The sequence below is a fragment of the Haliaeetus albicilla genome, chromosome 24 (genome assembly GCF_947461875.1).
Source record: "Haliaeetus albicilla chromosome 24, bHalAlb1.1, whole genome shotgun sequence".
In the NCBI taxonomy this organism is placed as follows: Eukaryota; Metazoa; Chordata; class Aves; order Accipitriformes; family Accipitridae; genus Haliaeetus; species Haliaeetus albicilla.
Genome location: NC_091506.1, coordinates 14,709,917 through 14,729,802, shown reverse-complemented (window position 1 = coordinate 14,729,802; position 19,886 = coordinate 14,709,917). Strand labels below are relative to the sequence as shown.

Below are 19,886 nucleotides of genomic sequence, written 5' to 3'. Positions count from 1 at the left end.
CACAAAATGTCTTTATAGGAATATTTAAGAGCAGTGCTTGAAGGAACACCTTTCACAGGCCCAAAATAATTTCATTTGCTGACGAGGGTTCAGTTACACAGTGAGGAAGGGGCTGTAGACAAAGATACTTGTTCTGACCGGCTGCATTTTGTGGGCTATAGGTACAGATGCATTAATGTGTTAGCTGTTCGAATAATGTCAACTAATGAAATGTACAGGTTTTGGTTTCCTATTCAGTCTTTTAATTCCCTCTGTACAGAAAGCTGTCCATTGATAGTATTAAAAGATAGTTTAGAAATCACAAAAATGGTATCCTGTTTCAATTGTAGATGGCTTTAAAGTTAACACTCTTTTTCTGATCCCCCTCCTTCTCAAATTAGGACTTAGAGGAGCAAAGCCGGTTGATAGCTGCTTCCAGCAGATCGAACCAGAGCAGCGGAGAAGGACAATTTGTAGTGCTTAGCAGTAGTCAGTCGGAAGACAGTGATTTAGGAGAAGATGGAAAGAAGAAGAGAGAATCTGAAGCCTAAGGTTGCCTACTTTATTAAAATTGGAATCATGGGTATATCTGGTGAAATGGCACAAGTTCTACAAGAAGTGAAATGTAGGTGGAGGGTCTGTTGTATTATATAAAAATACTTCACAATATGTAGACCCTGTTATGCCTTGGTTTTTCTTTCTCAGTTAAGTAAGTGATTTCCATTTTCATGTCAGTATAATTTCTCTTCTGTACGCCAGATGAAGCATGGTGATGCTACCATGTTTATTACAAAATTATGTTTTCTCAAGGCTTCTCTGCAGTATGGAAAAAACTGTGGGGTTTTTTTTTCCCCACTTACCTCTCCATGCAATTGACTGCTCTTGAAGCAAAACTTAAACTCTCATTGGACTTCAGCAGTACACTGAAATTTTTTCTTTACACTGCAGTATGGAGAACACCTTGCTGGAAACAAAAGTGGATGTCCAAATAAGACAGTGCTAAGCTTTATCTAATTTGTTGCACATAACTGTTCTTAGATTTAGAAAGAAAAATCCTTATTAACATCAGTGAGATGTGCAATAGTTCTAGACAGAAAGATCTTGCTTTTTATTTCATATTGCACTGTATGATACTGTCTTGATTTTTTTGGTGAATATAATGCTGAAAGACTTCTTTGACAGTATTTTTTTTCTCCTGTTGAGATCTAGGTAAGAGCTGATGAGATGCAGTTGCACTTTGCTGAGGAATGTATAAAGCATTCCTTATCAAATGATAATAATGTATATATTCTTGTAGCACAAGTGCCATGTTCTTGTTTTTTCCCCAGTACATACAATTAAAAGCTGTAAGCCTTTGAGTTCACTTATAAAACATGCTTAGAGTTGCAGGAACATCTTGAAGTCTATAATTTGAAAAATCTTCTGAATATGTAAATGCCTTGCCACCAGTACACTACATTTACTGAAAACGAGTTGAGGCTCTTTAAGTCTCTTTATGGAAATTGATTTTGCAAACAGAATTTACTAGCTCTGAAGTAAAAGACTATGCTAATCTACATCCTACAGTCAATCCCATAAAGCATTTTTCAAAGCAGTGTCTGTTTACAGCTTGTAATCTAAACTCCGTGTTCCATACACTGTGTAATATTTATTTTGTATAGTACTAAATATGCATTCACCTTTTGATCCAGAAGAGAAAACTTGTTTGAAGATAAATATTTATTTTTGCACTAATTACTATAAATACTAAAATCCAGTGGAACAGAACTCTCTAATAGTGGCATGAAAGTAACAGGAAATGTAGAAAGAGAAGAATATAATTATACTCCAAGATATAGTGTAACAGTTATGAGTGTTTTAGAGTTCATTGCAGGGCATTTCCGGTGTTCAGGAATGGAAGCAATTTCCAGAGTATCTCCCTGTCAGCTGATGATGGCCCAGACCTTCATAGCTGGAGTTGCTCAGTGCTGATGAAGTAAGTGAGGAATCTCAGGACCTCTCTGGTAGATGGCTGTAGGTGCATGGAGGCATCAGTATCCTTAGCTCTCCTCATGCACTGGAGTGGCCTGGTGTTGCCTAAAGGCGGCACTCTCCTCCTGCCCTTTATGCCAGAGATGCAAATTTCCATGCAGAAGTTCACTGCATCTGGCTCCTGTCACAGGAGAGAAGGGGGAGCAGCGCCTGCCCTTGCAGCGCCTGGGCAGGACTAACAGAGTCCGCTGCACTGGGGCCGCTACGGCAGCAGGAGCTAGAGCAGCTCTTGGAGCAGATGTTACTGGCACCACAGCCTAGGGAAGGGCTTGAGCAGCCTCGGAAGGGGTCACTTTACCCCTGCCTTAAAAGAGGAGGTGGAGGGGGAGGCGGAGCAGCAGAGACCCTCCAGGTTCTCTTCCTGATTTAGTTAGCAACTCCTGTTCCAGTACATATTCATCCCCAGAGTAGCCAGCCAGTCACTTGCAGAAATACCTGCTTTTGCTGTTGCCCAGTCAGGCCAAATGGCATTGCCCTGTGGCCAGATTTGGCTAGCACACTGTCAGGTGGACCACACAAATCCGAGGCTTTTTTCTAAAGAGGAGTGGCATTTTTATTTCATATACAGTCTTCTATTCTCAGCTCTCAAGAGGCTGTTTTTATTCTTGACAACAAAAATGGACGGACAGAGGCAGCAAATCCAATTTTTTCCCTTTTTGTGCCTAAATCTAGGCATACAGATAGTGCATGGCAGTCAGTTTGTTTCTGCAAATCGTTCCAGTTCATGTTTCTTTCTCTTTCATTTTTTCGGGGTTGGGGTTTTTTTTACTCACTGATATTTCTGTTTTCTATCAAATAATATGACAGCATAGCTCCAGGTTACTGTGTCTTACTGTGTCTTCCTCAAGTACATGCTGAATACGAAGTAGTTTTGAAATCAGCGGTCTCCAGTTTCTAGAATCTAGTCCCCCAGCTTGTCAGAGTAGGACTGATTAACATGTTAACCAGTTTAGCTGCAATAGCCCTAGCTCCATATGGAAAACAGATAATAGATTAGCAATCTCATCAAAAAGCATTTCTCATGTGTAGCCTGTTTTGCATTAGCCTTACTGAAGAAATGTCAGAAAATTGAATTACTGTATTTTTTTCTTGAAACCTACCATTACTGTTTTAGACATAAATCTGCAAAGATGAGGACGAAAGCAGGAGAATAAAGTTGGCAGATGAATTTACTGTCATACAGGATTTTTCAGATTTAGGAATATGTGATTGGAATTATTCCATTTGATTTTCAGGCTTTCCATCTATGTCATTACATGTAGTTTTTATAGAACAGACAGCATAGGAGCGAAGTGCATTTCATTTGTGTTGGATGATTCTCATCTTAACCCTTAAAAAAGGGGGAAATGACTGAAGAGAGCGGTTAAAAGAAAACAGATTGATGTGCATGAATGAAAAGGGGGTGTGTGCTTATTTAGGAGATTTTCACTGGTGTAAAGTGGGCAAAAAGATATAAAAGCATTTGGGAGAGTGATGAAAGCTGCAAGAGCAAATGGCAGGTCAGAAGAGATGAGGAAGTTAAATGGTAATGGTGCAGTGTAGTAGCAGTGGGGTGAGAATTACTGAGTTTTGCTTAAGGGGAGGAGCACATGGCTTTGTAATTAGAACTACCTCAAGGCAGAAAACAGCTGCTGAGGTTTTATCCATGCCCTCCTCCCCAAAATAAAAAGCTATTTGGTACCTTTTTTCCTGTGAGGTTTAGAACTACTTCATCGGAAAATATTTTTGTTCATTAAAAAGTATTAGAGTGCTTAGTATTTTCCTAGAGAGTATGACTTCTAATATAAACAGCTCATGTTCTCCTGGGAAAAACTGCGGTAGGATTTCACCACCTGAGCATTTTATTATTGTAAGTAAATTACTGGTTGGTTTCCTCTCCTGTAATTTATTTCTCCTGTTTAATACTTCCTGTTGCCTTTTACTTACAGATTGATCTTTCAAGCACTTCCAGCTGAAGCTGTAGTTTGCTTCATGTGCATCTACTATTATTTCAGACACTCCTGAAAATATTCTTTCAAGTACATGATTTTAAAGTGACTTTGCATAGGTACTGAATCAGCAGTGTTGTTTAGGACTAACTTTTTATGTTGTTGATTGCAGCCTCAGTTACTGCCACATTTTTTTCCCTTAGGTAAGGGGATATTAAGTTTGTTACACTATGTAGATTTACACACTGCAGACCAAGCAAGTCTTCTTTATGTATGTAATGGCATGAATATCAAAATATATAAAGTGTGCTTATGGGTATGCATTTTATTGCATTATAGGTAATACCTAGCACTCCTCTATGGCCACTAATAGATTTCTCCAAGTTTAAATCAGAGGACAAGTTAAGAGTCATATACAACTTAGCCATATATAACTGGTTACAAGCAGGTAGTGTAAACTAATCTGCATTTGGTAGTCTATTACTTCCTTAATCTGTTTAGGTTTGAAATTGTATCAAGACAACTTACTATCTATCAGTAAAGTAATATTTAAGAGTTAAGGAGCATTCCCCCTCTACAGTGCTGTCAGATTTCATCTTTATATGGATGTAAACCCAGAGCTGAAAATCCTGAAACAGCTGAAGCTATTTATGAAGATATAATTTATGTATGTTGATATAAAGAAGCAAATTTGACTATGCGCATGTTTAAGGTAAATTCTGATGAACTAGTTGCACAGAATTTAGGAGAAGCCAATGGAGAAAACTATGTTATGATATAGTCTCTTGTTATTTCGGAAATAATTCACGTAGAGAAATACGACCTGCCTCTGCTTAGTGAATTTAGTAGAGTCTAATAGCAAGAGCTAATATTTTATATTCTTTCTGTTGCTCTATTTTACAAAATTTCTTGCAAGTCAATTAGCCTCCAAGGCTTTTCTTTTTTAATCAAGCAGTAAGTTGAGTTGTGGTTTTTTTTCCTGCCACAGTGGTATCCAGGTTGTCATGACAAGAGTAAGTCGGTGTGTCATTTTGAATGCACTTGTATTCCTAATGAAGTTTATATTGCAAGCCAAGGATTTTGTACAATCTTTCAGGTCATTTTTATAATAGAGTGAAGTGGTCAAATTCTTACAATGCTATTCTGGATTGGTCCGGTTCTAGTGAAGTGTAAGTGATTTTTGCAACGTTTGAGACTGACTTACACATTTTCCCTGAATAGCTGTATTAAAAACCTCCAATGGCATACTTACGTCAATGTTGATTGTTGTGTCTTAATCTTGGAAAACATGGATAGTAAACATATTATGCCAGTCAGCATTTTGTAGATTAAATAAAAGCTAAGTTATAGTAACTTTCTGGGTGGGATTTGTACTGTTGCAAAAACCTCCTGCATTTTTCATAATACTGACTTCCAGGAAGTACCATTATTGCTGACAGGATGCGTTCCCTTCCATTAAACAAAGTTTTAACATTCAGCTATCCCTCTGTTGTTGAAGTGTATCTCAATTTTCTTAATTTTAATTGTATTGGCTAGATAACCTCAGAGGAAGTTATTGTACTTGGGAACGCTGATATCTTATTTTTGCAACAATCAAAGACTGAACATTAGAAGAAGAAAATCCTTACCATTGTAGCTGGCTTTTTATAGTGCACACGTTGTTGTAGCCACATGACAATGTGTAGCACTATGCAGAGCTGTGGTTGCGATAGTGATCGGAATTCACATGTACAGAGGCTATACCAGCACAACCATTAACGTGGGTACCGATACACATCTTCACGGGCTTCATTAGTTTATTATATGATAAACACCATGTAAAAAGCAATGGGTCATAACTACATTATGGTTAAATTTGTATTTTATAAGGTTTGTAGATTTTTCTGGGGAAAAGCAGACTTTTGAATTATGTAACTTCCATGATAAAGATGCATGTATAACTAGAAAAAAAAATAAATCTATGCTTACTTGATAATGAAGGAATAAATACTACTAATGTCAAGTGTGTTGATGAACTTTTTTTGTTCTAAAATATGGACTGACATCTGCAGTATTTTTAGAAAGAACAGGCATGCTGTGGGTCTGTGTACTATGTAAGACTTCTAAGAAAGACAACTGTGACTGCTGACAGATAGTGCTCCAAAAGCTTAAGCTCCAACTATTCAAAAATTGCAAGCATGCCTTTGGACAGCACTGTGAAAGGAAAACCTAGTTCTAGAGTGAGCAATCAAAGTATGTGGTGAATGAGACATACCAGTACCTGAGAATGAGATGCAGAACTAACATGTCTTTCAGAAATAGTGCCGCCTTGTTGAAACATCGGTATTTCACACTAGCTGCTGTGCTAAGCAGAGGTTTCTATAGCTGCTAATCCCATTTCACTGCTTAGAATGTGGGATTGCTTAATTGGGTGAAAAAAATAAATCTACTTAAGCTGCTCTTCAGAACTTCACTGTAGGACTTTACAAATAAAAACTACTTCTTGGCAAGAGAAAGGGAAGTACAAGACAAAAAAGAAGTATGTCCCTTCCCAGTTTTAGTTAAATCCCTGACCTTTCACTAAACCCTGAGTTTAACCCTGCAGTGGGGGGTAGCGTTATCAGTTATGACAAGCTTTAACTTAGCAATAACACCAGGTTTGCAGACCTACATTTTACAGTTCTTAACTGTTCACACTAAGCATTTAAAAGACTATTGTCATAACTTTCAGATAGTTTATATTCCAGTAGATATGTAGAATGGGATCACCAATACTTACATTTTGGGGTTCTCCCAGTTTTCTTGAGGGGTGAGGGGGAAATGCTGGTATTCCTTAATACATACGAGATAAAATCCCAAAAGAAAAAAGCAGCTGCACAACAGTCTTATCCATGTCAACATTCCCTTCAACATAGAGAACTACTAATTATGTACAGTTGAGGTTGTAGATTCCTGTGAAGTTTTCCTGTCCATAAAGATCATACTCCTTGTACAGTATGTAATCCTTCAAGCAGTTTGGCAGTGGAAGGAAGGTCATGAAGACTGGACAACGGAGACGCAACCGGCCCATGCATTCCCGTATCTTCAGACGACAAAGATGCTTCAGAGAGCGAGGATTTGCTAGAAATGAGAAGGTGAGACTGTATTAGTAAGTTAGTTATTAAATTTTGTTCAGGTTATTTATTCAGTACTCTGCTACCTTTCAAAAGCTTTGTTCCCAATTTTGCTGCATATTCATTCTATAAATAGTCAAATAAAATGAATGTGACTGTCCCTGGACAACCGGACCTGTCTGGATCTTCTAGCCTTTTTATCTTAGCCCATACACCTCTCAGTTATATATTTACAATCATTGCCAGCTAAATCAACAGATTTTGTTTCTGTCAAGTTGGCTAAATATAGGTTAATGCAAGTTTAAGTAGTGAAGTTTGGGGAATATACTTTATTCCTAAATAACTGGTGCCAGTCTTTGGTCAACCTAAAGAAGCTACTAAAAGTAGAATTTTGAGTCACTACTTCTTAATCTGTGTACAAGCAAAAAGGACATAGAATTAATCTAGACTAGAATTAAATCACTCAAAAATAGTGATTGATTAGATTTGTTCCATCAACTTGAGGCAGGGGGAAAAGCTTTTCTCCCCTTGAAGAGGACTGTGTTGTCTACGTTGTAATTAAAGTTCCAAGTGCTCTACATAAATTATGCAGTTACTGTGTGTCAGACTTCTGAAAGAAACTTAGTTGAAACCCTGCATAGATTGATTTTTAAGAGGTCTCTTACTGTCAAAACATAACTTTTGGCCTAACAAGGGTCAAGAAAAGCACCAGTGTGATGTAAAGAAAATGAAAACTAAAATACTACCAACAAAAAAGGCCCCAATCCCAAAACAGCTTGTTTGTCATTTCAAATTTGAATACCAGATACTTACTTAAAATCAAATTGATATCTGGCCAGAGTTCCTGTTCTTTGAGAACTGCTTCTAGCTTCCAGCAGATATTGACGTGATCAACATAATCTAACATTACTCGCACTACTTTCCCAGACAGATGCTTCAACCATGACAAGGTTATCACTTCACAGAACTGATGATAGAAACAAAATGTTTAATAGGATGATATTCAATACTCCTGTAAATTACTTCCACCTTTGCAAGACAAGAGCAATTAAATAACTACAGCAGAACGCTAGAAAGAATGAGTGTTCTGTCAGTAAGGGGGGCTTTAGAGGTTGTCACAGCTTGCATTAAGCCTCACTAGTAGAATCTGAAAATATGAGAGATGGTTATTTTGTACTAGATCTAAAAGTGAACTTAAGTAGCTGGATATTTAGTAACTAAGTGCTTAAAAAGAAGTGCTACCACTCACTAAGTGGAATCTAGACTTGTGTCCCCATGTGCTGGTGACAGGACCCACCAGTCCAGTGCATGCCACACCCCCTTATCTTCAGGTTAAAGATGGGTTTATTAGGTTCAAGTGGGCTTTGCAGACTACAAAACAATGATGCTGATGGGTGTCTCTAGGATCCTCTTTAGACTGGTCCAGGTTTGTTAATTTCTGCTCAGTGCTTATTGTGCCAGCTCCAGGGGGTCCTTGCAACAGCCTTCCAGTACTAGTGTTATGTACTGTACAAGACAACCCAGCGAGCCAACCTCCAAGTCCCTGCTTTCACAGCATGGACAAGACTGCCCTGGAGAGCCAATTCTGTACTGATCATTAGCATATCATTAGCTATATTTTCATGATTCAAAAATATTGTTTATGATCATTTGCTGTCATGAACCAGGCCTCCTGACAACATCAATTTAATTTTGTCTATTCCTACCTTTAGGTGTAAACTGTCCTACATTTTCAAAACTTACTTTTCTGACACTGCATTAAGTACATTTTCATTTAGCTTTAGGAAGGATACTGGTAGTAAAACAACATATGAAGCCATCTTATATACTTACCATTGTATCTTTGATAACAGTAGAAGTCCATCCATCAGTCACATACTGGGAATGCGAACTGTTTCCCTGAGGGCAATCAAAGCAGCGGTGCACATCATACCCATAGTTCATCAGCATTCTTAACATGACTTCATCTTTCAGAGCATACTGTAGAGCTGACGGAAAATGTGTTGTATTCACTCTGCAGAAGTAATTGACATTAGCCCCATGTCGGAGCAGTAGATTCATTAACTCATAGTTGCCCATTCTCAAGGCTATTTGGAGACAGTTGATGGGATCTTGGTTTGGCAGGGCTCCAGCATTCAACAGCAACTGTGCTGAACAGATATCCCCGTTGGAAACAGCAAAGTACAATGCTGATTTCCGGTGGTCATCGTAGCCTTTGCGAACTCTTTGATCCAGCATAAAATTGGCATCAAACCCAGATTTGAGGAGAAACTCAAGGCACTGAGGATGTGCTCCTGCTGCTGCTGAGTGAACTGGACTTATCCCGCTTTCTTTAATGGCATCAAAGTTAGTAACTGGAACTAAATATTTTAGGGCTCTAAAGAATTAAAAAAAGAAGAATCTCAGAATCTTAAACATACCGGTTCACCTAGCTCAGTGTTTGAATTTCTCTGTGTTGCTGAGCTTCAGAATTCATCATGACTGTATACAATTGTCTTAGTCTACCAAATCAGTACCATGGCATGCTATACCACTGCATTGACTTTAATTGCTAATGATTAAATTGTTAGCCAGCAATGGATACTGACTTCACACCTACTATGCATAAAATATTATTATATTATACTATTATTCAGGAACAACCCCATTCCCTGCTAGCGAAATAATGATTCCTTCTCAATAGAAGCTTTTCCTGAATGTCGAGAGCACAGTATTATTGCTTAACCTATAGATATTAGGGAATTTAATAGAATAGAATATATAACATGAATACATATGTAATTTAATATATATGATACATTTAGGTTTAAACATAAATATAAAATACTAACATAGGAATTAAGAATCCTCAGATTCTTAACCACAATGCAACATTCCTAGTATTGAAGACTTGTTTCTCACTTACTGGTTGTGATTTTAGCATAACTATCTTCCAGTAACCTTCCTGTCTTTAAAATAGGGATAACCTTATCCCCTAAGTCTATTTGTTCATTTAGTACATTTAACTTCCTGTGATGGGGTGGAGATGAGGCATACCCAAAGAGAGTGAGGACGTCCCAAGAACCTCAACATCAGACTGGACAGTGTTACTATTTGTGGCAAGTGGGGAAATACTGTAGGAATTAGTATGTTCATCCTAAAATGATGATGATTTTAGCCTGACCAGTCTCTTACATTTAGACACAGAAAACTCATATTTACATAGTCAAAAAGAGTCCCTTCTACAAAACTACAGATTTGCTGCCTGCTTTGAATAACGTAGAATTAACAAAGTTAATATTTCTCATGTCACCATTACTTGATTTTTAGGTATATTAACTCACAGAAAGTGTCCTCTATATGCAGCTCTGTGGATTGGCAAATGACCCGAGTGCTTTGGTACATTGGCATCAGCCCCATATTCTAGTAAAAGACTCAGAGAATCTGGATTTCCTCCTCCTGCTGCTTCAAATAAAACAGAAGCACAATCCATTGCCTGTGAAAGAACATTCGCACCTGGAAAGAAGCATCAAGGATTTTCACAGTTGTCACTGTAAATATCCAGCAATAATTAATATCTCCAACCCTCCAGTGATACAGTATTGTGAATTCTATTCTTAAGCAAATAAAACCACTGTGGGCATAAACCTTCATGTTGGATCCTCAATTTTAGATGTGTTTATGTAATCCTGGGAACAAGAAGGTCCAAACTGCTTTGAACACATAGTAAGACTTGCTGCTAGGAGTGGGCAAAGAAGGGGTTTGGTTCTTATTTATACAAACAATTGTTTTTTGGCTTACATACAATGCATTTCAATTCTTCTACTTTACAAAGACAAGTATAACTAAATATGAGAGAAGCCAGTATCAAAACAGTTCATACAATCCGGTTCCAGCACTGCTGAGCCATCATACAAAATTCCCCACCACAAATGTCATCTGGCCTTCCCTAAGGTGACCTGTCTACATGAGAAAACAATATTGCATTTAAAAACAATTGCAACTGCTCACTAAAATATTATTTGAATATTATGAAAATGTAGTCTTTATCAGGCCTTTACTTAACTACATCACAACAATCCTCCTGGAGCAGATAGCATTTAATTTTCTTTAGTAAGGGAAATTACTTCTGCTGCTATTTCCGAAGGTGTATTTTACAATAACCAGTTTTCATCCAATCACAGAACTCTCAGAAGACTAATAAAAATGTGTGTAAATAGGCTAACTACTTTAGAGGGAATATATGTGTGTGTGTGCATATATATATATATATATATACACACATATATACATCTTATAACATGAAATTTAAGATGCTAGGAATTCTTTAGATGGACCTCAACTCACGTGATTTGGGAGTCAAATTCTTCAAATATATTGAGATGCCATCCAAAAATGCAAACAAAATATCTGCTGCAGTGTGTCAGATTTGCTTGCAGTTTTGCAAAGCATTTACTGATGACTACTACTACAGTTTGCTACAAGTAAGTAATCTTTAAAAATATATTTTGCATATGTTTGGATCTATTAACAATACAGGCTGTATACTCAGTAGCATGATAACAGTCCATTTTCTTTCACTTCAGTTATGCGAAGTTTTACTGGCTACTGAGCTAAGAACAATTTTTTGCCTCTGCATTTAGGAATAATTTTCTCTGTTGGACACTTTCTCCCATTTGGGCTTTAAACATTTCAGTACTAACACACATGGCTTACAATTTCTACTCACTTGAAGACTACTACCACAGAACCAAGATGTTACTAAATCAATCTACTGAGTTGTAAAACAGAACCACGGAATAGCTGAGGTCGGAAAGGACCTCTGGAGATCATCCAGTCCAAGCCTGTGCTCAAGCAGGGTCAGCTACAGCAGGTTGCCCAGGACAGTGTCCAGTCAGGTTTACGGTACCTCCAAGGATAGAGACTCCACAACCTGAGTGACTTGTTCCAATGTTCAACCACCCTCACAGAAAAAAGTGTTTTCTTATGTTCAGACAGAATTTGCTAGGTTTTAATTGGTGCCCATTGCCTCTTGTCCTGTTATTGGGCACCACTGAGAAGAATCTGGCTCTGTCCTCTTTACACCATCCCATCAGATACTTATAACACTGGCAAGATAGACCCCCACCCTGAGTGTTCCCTTCCTGTAACATCCTATGTAATAAAGTCTCACCTTTTTGCAATAAGAGCTCCATAATTTCTGTATGTCCAATCTGTGCAGCCAGTGCTAGAGGTGTAAGCCCATATCCACTGCGAGGGTCAGGATCTGCCCCAGAACGAAGAAGCAGCTTCACCAGATCCTTCCTGCCTAGTCTGGCTGCCTCATGTAAAGCAGTCCTCTTGTGGACACACTGCAAATTCACTTTTGCACCAGAACTTATCAACAAGGAGGCAATCTCATACGAGTCATGTTTAATTGCTGTAAGACAATAAGCAAAGTATCAGCCAGAATGTTTCAACACTATTCTATGCACTATGGCTTCTGTTACATGGCAGCCCAGGAAAGCTCGAGCTGTTCCTGGCAGTCCTATTTATACACCGAGAAATGTCACACTACACTGAAAGGTTTTACTTATCAACAAGTCTGTTCTTTGTTTGCAGAAGAACATTAACTATTCAAATGAATAATTTTATGGTAATCTCTTTTTCTCTCTGTAATCCCCTGTTGCGTTTGGTAATGCAACAGAATGCAACTTTCCTTGCCACTAGATGGAGATCCTATACAGGGACTTGGTGCAGTCAGGAGCTGGCCTGCTCAGCTCTATTCGATCTTTACAAACAGTTACCATAATATGAAACAAAGTTTAAAATGACTGTGTCATATGCCTTCATATCTTAATAAGCCCGATCTGTTAAGTCAGTAAGGATCTTAAAAGAGTAATTTGCATTGGCTCCAGTGGATGGAATGAATAGGCAACACCTTTCCCTCCTTCTCTCTTTGATCTCCCAGGCTGTGCAGGGTAGAACAGTGAGACAGATTAGGCAGAGAAGCTTCATGTGCCACAGCTGCTTGAAATACCATTGACAGCATACTATAACCCATGATATCCCATTATCTGTAACCTACACAGCTGCTTTAGATATATCCCATACATCCCTTTCTTGGGGGATGGTGCATTTTAATATAGTGCACTTCAAAAGTATTTAGGAATTCTCTACATCTCTTCTAAGCAGGTGGCCCTGACTAGAAGCTTTAGTCATTTCAAAAGGATGGAGTGGGGGTCCAGTAAGGAAACTTACAGTGCTCCTTTAGAACTCAGATAATGAGAACACGCTTTCCTTTTTTTGGCTAGGACTCAGTAAGAATAATAGCATCACAGCCCAAATTGAGGGAAGCAAATTAAATGAACACAGAACATTTTTTAAAAGCATCTTGGAAAAATATGGTTCCTTACAAATCAAGAATTACAGTTCTCGTACATGATCAAATTAAAATGGCATTCACATTAAGAATGATACTAGGTATGGGACCTTCTTCTTCAGTTAAAAAAATTCAAAGAGAAGTGAACCAAGAATTTAGGCCTGGCTAGCTTCTTCACTTCTCATACTTGGATTAATTCCAACAATGTCTGAATAGGGACAAACACTGTTTTATGCTCTACGTAATGCAGATAAATCAGGCTGGTTTGCTATAATTTTTGAAAATCAAAACCAATTACCTTAGTTTTTGGAGAAAGAGAAGCTGATGCAATGAAAGAGATACCATGTAAGCAGAGAATATGAATGTTTTATGCCTGCAGACATGAAAGACAGTAATAGCATGAAAAAGCAGGAGAACCTGGTTATCTGGCACCACTGCGTAAATGATGCCAAGGAAAGCAGAGGATGACACTCTGCACTTTGTGGAGAAAGCGATTTGATTCTTTGAAGAAAAAGATGTATGTTCAACCTGAACCTCAAACTCTTTGCAACTGAGGGACAGAAAATGGCAGGCATCTGGAGCTCCCTGCATTGGATCAGACTTTGGGGAAAGATTTTTAGCTCCTCCTAATTCTATGTTTCCCACACTTCAGTAGACCAATAAGGATAATACTTTAATTAATAAACAATGCTAAGAACTTTGTGGTAACAGTCCCTAACTTGGAATTGTCAGGTCATTTAAAGCCTTGATTTTGTTTAAGAAAAACGGACGGGGACAGACACATTCAATACTGAGATTAACATTTCTTGCTCCTTATAGCAAAATATTTTAGATATTGATTTGAAGTCAAATATGTCAAATTGAAACCTAAAATGTGTAACTATAATCTCATCTCATTCCCTCACCTCTCCACCCCTAAATGAGGTATTCACCTATAACTAAAGGAGAATCTCCCTCTTCATTCTTAACATTGGGATTGCAGCCATTGAGCAGGAGAAAGCGGACATTGTCTACAAAGCAATTTCTTACTGCCACCAAGAGAGGTGTCTCCCCTTTTAGAGTGGTCTGTTCCCACGTAATGGCACGGGAGGCTGAAATACAGAAAAGCAGAACACATTTGAAGCTGGATGATTCATCAAACCCGACTTTGTAAAACTTTTTTGATGGAAAACCAGAAGGACTCTGTACCTTTCAAAGTTATTTCAAGGATGTTCTTATTTAGCTGTGCTGCAGCTTCATGCACAGGAAGCCAGCCTTGCTGATCTGCTTCCTCAAAAGCAGAACTGTGCCTCACCAACTTCATCAACGCTTCTTCTTGACCTGTGAAATTTTAAGACAGACACATATCCCATTACTCATCATAAAACAAAATTCAGGCAACTAATATATTGAGTGCCATTTATCCCATCAGTGTATCTAGAATAAAAAACTTGCTTTGTCAAAGCAATTTTTTCTGAGAGGCTGGTTTATATGAACAGAACAATCAATGATTGACATTGACTCACAAAGCATTTTAAATTATACATTGAAAAAACTTGCTTATAATAGTACGATTAAAATATTTCAAATACAGTCCTCTCATAAACAATAGTGCATGCAAGTTTAATGTATAAACAGGTGTCCTAGTGAAACTGTAGGAAAAAATATTTAGGTTGGCAAAATGTCATGGTTTAACCCCAGCCAGCAACTAGGCACCATGCAGCCACTCACTCACTTCCCCCCCACCCAGTGGGATGGGGGAGAGAATGGGGGAAAAAAAAAAGAAAGGTAAAACTCGTGAGTTGAGATAAGAACAGTTTAATAGGGCAGAAAGGAAGAAACTAATAATAACAACAAAAATAAAATTATAATAATAAGAAAAGGATTGGAATATACAAGTGATGCACAATGCAATTGCTCACCACTCACCAACCAATGCCCAGTTAGTTCCCAAGCAGCTATCCACCCTCTCTGGACAACTCCCCCCAGTTTATATACTGGGCATGACATCACGTGGTATGGAATATCCCTTTGGCCAGTTCGGGTCAGCTGTCCTGGCTGTGTCCCCTCCCAACTTCTTGTGCCCCTCCAGCCTTCTTGCTGGCTGGACATGAGAAGCTGAAAAATCCTTAACTTAGTATAAACACTACTCAGCAACAGCTGAAAACATCAGTGTGTTGCCAACATTCTTCTCATACTAAATCCAAAACATAACACTATACCGGCTACTAGAAAGAAAATTAACTCTATCCCAGCCAAAATAAGGACACAACAGTAAAAAGTAAAATGAAGCTGATCTAATAGGGATGAGATTTATCTTGTTATTCCTACTTTTACTAACAATCCTATTGGATCTTTAATCAACACAAGTGATTATGTTTTCAATTTTATATCTCATCAAGAAACAGCAAAACTTTCTTGGCTGGAAAGCCTGTGTAAGTAGAGGCCTGGTTTCTGCTCTTGTTTTTTATCCCATCATTCCTGGGAGAAGGCAGTATGCTCTCTGTTAGTTACAACTATAGGGTGAGGGGACACTTAATCACTGCTGCTGAAGTTCTCCTACATATGAAAGAATTATATATTCATAAGGCCAGACAGCAAGTGTAACTAGAGTTTAGACACATTCTCCGTTGTGTATGGAACATTTATAGCATTTGCTTTTCCAGAAAAGACTTGGCTTCTTGATTTCTACTCCACTAAGTATCTCTATAACTACTACGATGTGTGCAAGGACTGGAATGAAAGTTTCCCACTGCCAGACAACTGTCCAAACAACTGTACTACTTATGCTCATTGTTTAGTTATCTCTGTGACTCGGAGATATAAATTGATTATACCACAAAAAGTAGAAGTTTTAGAGGAGCAGACTAAGAGCATCTCATGCTGGAATACACTAAAGTTTGGCAATTAAGGAACAATTCTGGAACACTCTTGAGGCAGAGAAGGGATTTCAATCTGGGTATCTCACAAAGTGGCAAATGCTTTTATGAAGTATTAACTGACTGAGGGCCTTGCCATCCTGTTGTTTATATTACAAGAAAGGTCTGGCATTGTCCCCTAATTCCAGGAGATGAAGCACTGGAATCTGAGAGGAGTGATATTTGAATCCATGTTCCCATCTAATAAATTAGCTTCTGGGTGTCCTGTTTTTAGTTGCCTTACTCCTCCCAAGACTATATAAAGAAAAAGTGCACTTAAATCAGGTGATCAAACACCCAAAATGTAGGCATTACTCGACAGTGCAATATCCAAGTGATTCCTCGGAGTACAGGCTTAGTGCGGTGTATTTCTACTTAACTGTCCGAATTGCTGCAATTATCTTTCCATGTTCTTTGCTTGCAATATACTGGAAACTGCATAAACAGAACAAAAATAAAGAGATAAGTAAAAATGTGAGGTTCAGGATATAATTATACCTTAATTTAAATAGTCAAGTCTAGACTACACGTTAAAGTTCTGTAAGTTACGTAGGTTTTGTCAGGGTTTAACACATTAAAACACTTTTTTTGTTGGTCTTCCCCTGCCACTATAAATATTGGATTTTTCACACAAAGACAACAATTCAATACTAAAATGAGGGAAAGCTACCATACCAATCTATTTTTACATCACGTACTTATCTTCTTCATAAAGCCTTGTACTCACTTAGGTATTGATGTAAAACATCATACATTCCATATTTTCAAGGAAATGGGTATACTTTTTCAGGGAGAACTCAGAACAAGTGAGCTACCAGTGGTTTCCAGTGTCCATTAGACAAGGTCTGAGCGATACAACATACGGACTCACAAATGAAAATAAGGTTACTACATGCTTATAGTAATGTCAAGAAAACACCCAAAATAGAAGTAGTAACTTACTACCTTTCATCCTCTGTTGCACTGGCACTGGTTTCAATTTTATGCTTATCTTGTAAGCTATCTTGAATAGCTTGTTGGGTAGGGATTTCATCATCAGAATCATCATTGAACAGATATGTAGAATTATACATGGCAAATCAACACAATCTGGATCACTTTTCGAAGGGAAACCCTGCTTTTTAATTGGAAGCAGATCTTAAATCTTCAGGTTAAATCTGGAATAACAGAAATAGCAATTGCTGGTTAAGTATCAAGAGAAACGAAACATAGTTTAAAATAAATTACACGGAACTTCTCCATCTCAAGCTTCAGCCTTCTCCCAATTATTTTAATTTTGCACTGCAAAGAGTTATTCTATTTAGAACAGAGTAAAGGTTTTCTATTCCAATAACATGTGCTAGCTTTTATCTCTGTTCCACCGACTGAACATACAGAATAGCTACTTGTTCTGGCATTACTTATTAGACAGCAACAAAACTAAGTAAAACCTAGTTTTCAGATAAATACTCATTCCCTCCTAAGTTTTTTAGACACTTAAATATCATCACAATTGTGCTATGATGTTTCCTTAGTATGACAACAGATGTGTAATAAGACTCAGGATGTTTTTTCAGTTTGTTCACAGAAGGCCTGGAAGTGAAGGACAAGTGAAGGACATGAAAGTTTTTAATAATCACTTTTGTTCAAACTGTTTCAATAAAGATATCATGAGGGCTATATCTTGTAGTCAGGAAAGTATTGTAGATTTGTGCTATTACGTGCATCAGCCTTCCAACTGAAACAACATCAAACTCCATGCTTGAGAAAAAGACCAACTTTACCACCTTATCTACATAATCTACAGCCATTAGGACAGATAAACTTACAATTCTGCATTTTCTTCCTCAATACATGCCTTTTTTTTCCTAATACTTGTAAGGGATATATATATAAAATACTGCAATAATATATGTCCAAATACAGGCAGAAATAAACCACAGTGGTATAACCACAATGGAGTTAATAATAATAATAATAAAAATAAAAGCTTAAGAATAGCATTAGTTTAAAAAAAAAATTTTAAAGAGTTCCTCAAATTGAAACGGTTCAATCAAAAATATTTTTACCCTTTTAAGATTGTCATACAAACAATGGAGCATAGAAATAAATCCCATTGATACTATCTGTTAAGTCTAGATGTTAAAATATAAAAGAAATAATAAAAAATTATTAACAATCAAATCAATCATTAAATAGTATAATGTGTATAGATGTATACTGTTATATGCATAGGTAGTCCCACTGTTCTTTTGTATATTCAGCTATGTGCTATTATAGTTTAAAATCACAGATGTTCTGTTAGGCTTAAACCTCTCATCTGTTTTACCTTATCAAAACTCCCACTTCTGTCTTTCAAGAGAGTTGGCCTGAAATAAACCAACAAAAAAACCAAGGCAAACTAACATAAAAGTCATAAGAAAAACTGAAAGCAAATAAATAAATTTGCAAAATGAATGAGCACAGCAAAATGAAGGAAGTTGTCAACATGCCACTTACAAAGTTTGGAATAATTCTAGAAACATCTTAAAGTTGAGGAGCAGTAATTCATAGCAAATCTGCATCACCTGTTACCTGATCCACCTAACGTGTTGACTGCAAGGGCTTGCTCTGTAATTGCACATGTAACAAAATATACACACAAGTAACTGTTAGTATTCGATTAAATCTATAGTACAATGAGTATATAAACATTTTAAATCTAGACTATTTCTTTTTTTGTAAAAAGACTACTTATTTTTCATATGAATTGAGAAAATATACTGGTTTTCCTCACCTTCTGAAAGAGGGAAGACCTCACACTTTGAAGAAGTGATTATTAAGTTGAAAGTGATATTTTCAGGATTGAAAATGATCTCAGTGCAGCCTATGTCCATTAATAGCTCACTATAAATACCCGATCATAAGATACTCTGGGACTTTCTCCATGTTTCTTTCATATAGGTTAGTTATGTTTAATAATCTGACCTGACAAATGGTGTCAGGAAAAGAAGGAATTAAAAATCCAGTTTCTTTGTAAAAACACTCGTTAAAATTTCTTGAACGAGAATGAGAACTCTAAATAGTAGCTATTACATTATGGACAGAAAATTCTTTAGTGCTTTCCTAAGAGAGTGAACTGAAGATACTGTAGATACTTACTTAAAAGAGTAAGTGTAAAAAGAAAAAATAAAAACAATAAAAGTAAACATAAAAAAGCAAATAAAACCAAGTACGAATGCTATGAAAAATTACTATGTGTTTCTGATTGCTTAATCACAATTCTTATAAATAGAAAAGCAAACAAAAGATAAATATATAGAGTCTTTAAACGAAAAAGCACAGGTTCAGAAAGACAGACCTACGCCGAAAACTTATGCTGGTTTAATACACAATAAGGACAGACACAAAGGACATAGATGCCTAGTTATAATAGTGACGGTAGGATGGAGTGAGACTTTCATGTGCTTAGTTTACTCCTACCATATTTTACAGAGGGATCCTTACAACAAAATTATGATGGCTGTGGCTGAATGCAAGGTGGAAATAGTTCTCTGCTAGAGGAGATCTAGGAAGAATGAGTAAATTCTTTTTTTTTTTTTTTTTTTAAGGAAACAAAAGTGCAGAATTAGTGAAGGAACTGAAACTGGACTGCCTCTCT

The 19,886-nt window shown here is 37.2% G+C and overlaps 2 protein-coding genes across 3 annotated transcripts in view; one reads left to right on the top strand and one right to left on the bottom strand.

Annotated features, from left to right (window-relative positions):
- The window catches only part of APPL1 (adaptor protein, phosphotyrosine interacting with PH domain and leucine zipper 1), a 32,220-nt gene extending 26,280 nt beyond the window's left edge, over positions 1-5,940 (top strand). The window contains exon 22 of one of the 2 annotated variants that reach the window (XM_069812267.1): positions 3,939-5,940. In XM_069812267.1, the coding sequence (XP_069668368.1) occupies positions 3,939-3,965 (27 nt within the window). In that variant the 3' untranslated portion in view covers positions 3,966-5,940. Of the gene's footprint in view, positions 1-380 lie in introns of both variants that reach the window. The other variant, XM_069812266.1, reaches the window with a different exon arrangement.
- Positions 5,717-19,821, bottom strand: ASB14 (ankyrin repeat and SOCS box containing 14). The gene is made up of 12 exons (XM_009912675.2): positions 19,023-19,821; positions 18,576-18,615; positions 17,213-17,424; positions 16,648-16,702; position 15,316; positions 14,559-14,690; positions 14,303-14,461; positions 12,183-12,428; positions 10,354-10,525; positions 8,864-9,407; positions 7,844-7,997; positions 5,717-7,037 (listed from the first exon to the last, which is right to left on the bottom strand). Exons 3-12 carry the CDS (start codon positions 17,338-17,340, stop codon positions 6,844-6,846), a joined length of 1,785 nt encoding a protein of 594 aa, XP_009910977.1. The 5' UTR covers positions 17,341-17,424; positions 18,576-18,615; positions 19,023-19,821; the 3' UTR covers positions 5,717-6,843.
- Between the last annotated feature and the right edge of the window lie 65 nt (positions 19,822-19,886).